At 45.9% G+C, this 577-nt stretch overlaps 1 protein-coding gene across 1 annotated transcript; it reads left to right on the forward strand.

The window, feature by feature from the left end:
- Positions 1–3: 3 nt before the first annotated feature.
- LOC107745851 (histone H3-like) lies at positions 4–343 on the forward strand (the record flags this gene model as incomplete). The annotated part of the gene is made up of 1 exon (XM_016559852.1): positions 4–343. A coding segment is annotated over one exon (249 nt), but the record flags the coding sequence as incomplete, so codon positions are not given.
- Between the last annotated feature and the right edge of the window lie 234 nt (positions 344–577).

Below are 577 nucleotides of genomic sequence, written 5' to 3' on the forward strand. Positions count from 1 at the left end.
CGCTATCAGAAGTCCACCGAGCTGCTGATCCGCAAACTGCCTTTCCAGCGTCTGGTGCGAGAAATCGCTCAGGACTTCAAGACGGACCTGCGCTTCCAGAGCTCCGCTGTCATGGCCCTGCAGGAGGCCAGCGAGGCTTATTTGGTCGGTCTGTTTGAGGACACCAACCTGTGCGCCATCCACGCCAAGAGAGTCACCATCATGCCCAAAGACATCCAGCTGGCCCGCCGCATCCGCGGAGAGCGCGCTTAAACCCGCCGCTGCAGCAGCCGCAGTCCACCCCAAAGGCTCTTTTAAGAGCCACCACAATCACACTGAACGAAAGAGTTTCTACAGTAACGCTTAATATTTCGAATAGCAAGTGCAGTACAGTGCTCACAAGCTTAATGAGTTAAGTCTTGCGTCTTTCCTTTTGTTATATTATTAAGCTTTAATTCTCTGTTATTGTAAAGGACACTCACTGAGGAAAACAACATAAATATGCCACTTTAATCATTTTTTTTTTTTGGTTTCTCAATGATATACTGATTAAAATAAATAGAATGAACTTTCTCCTAAAATCAGTATGAATATATTA

The sequence above is a fragment of the Sinocyclocheilus rhinocerous genome, unplaced genomic scaffold (assembly GCF_001515625.1).
Source record: "Sinocyclocheilus rhinocerous isolate Xijiao unplaced genomic scaffold, SAMN03320098_v1.1 scaffold6068, whole genome shotgun sequence".
In the NCBI taxonomy this organism is placed as follows: Eukaryota; Metazoa; Chordata; class Actinopteri; order Cypriniformes; family Cyprinidae; genus Sinocyclocheilus; species Sinocyclocheilus rhinocerous.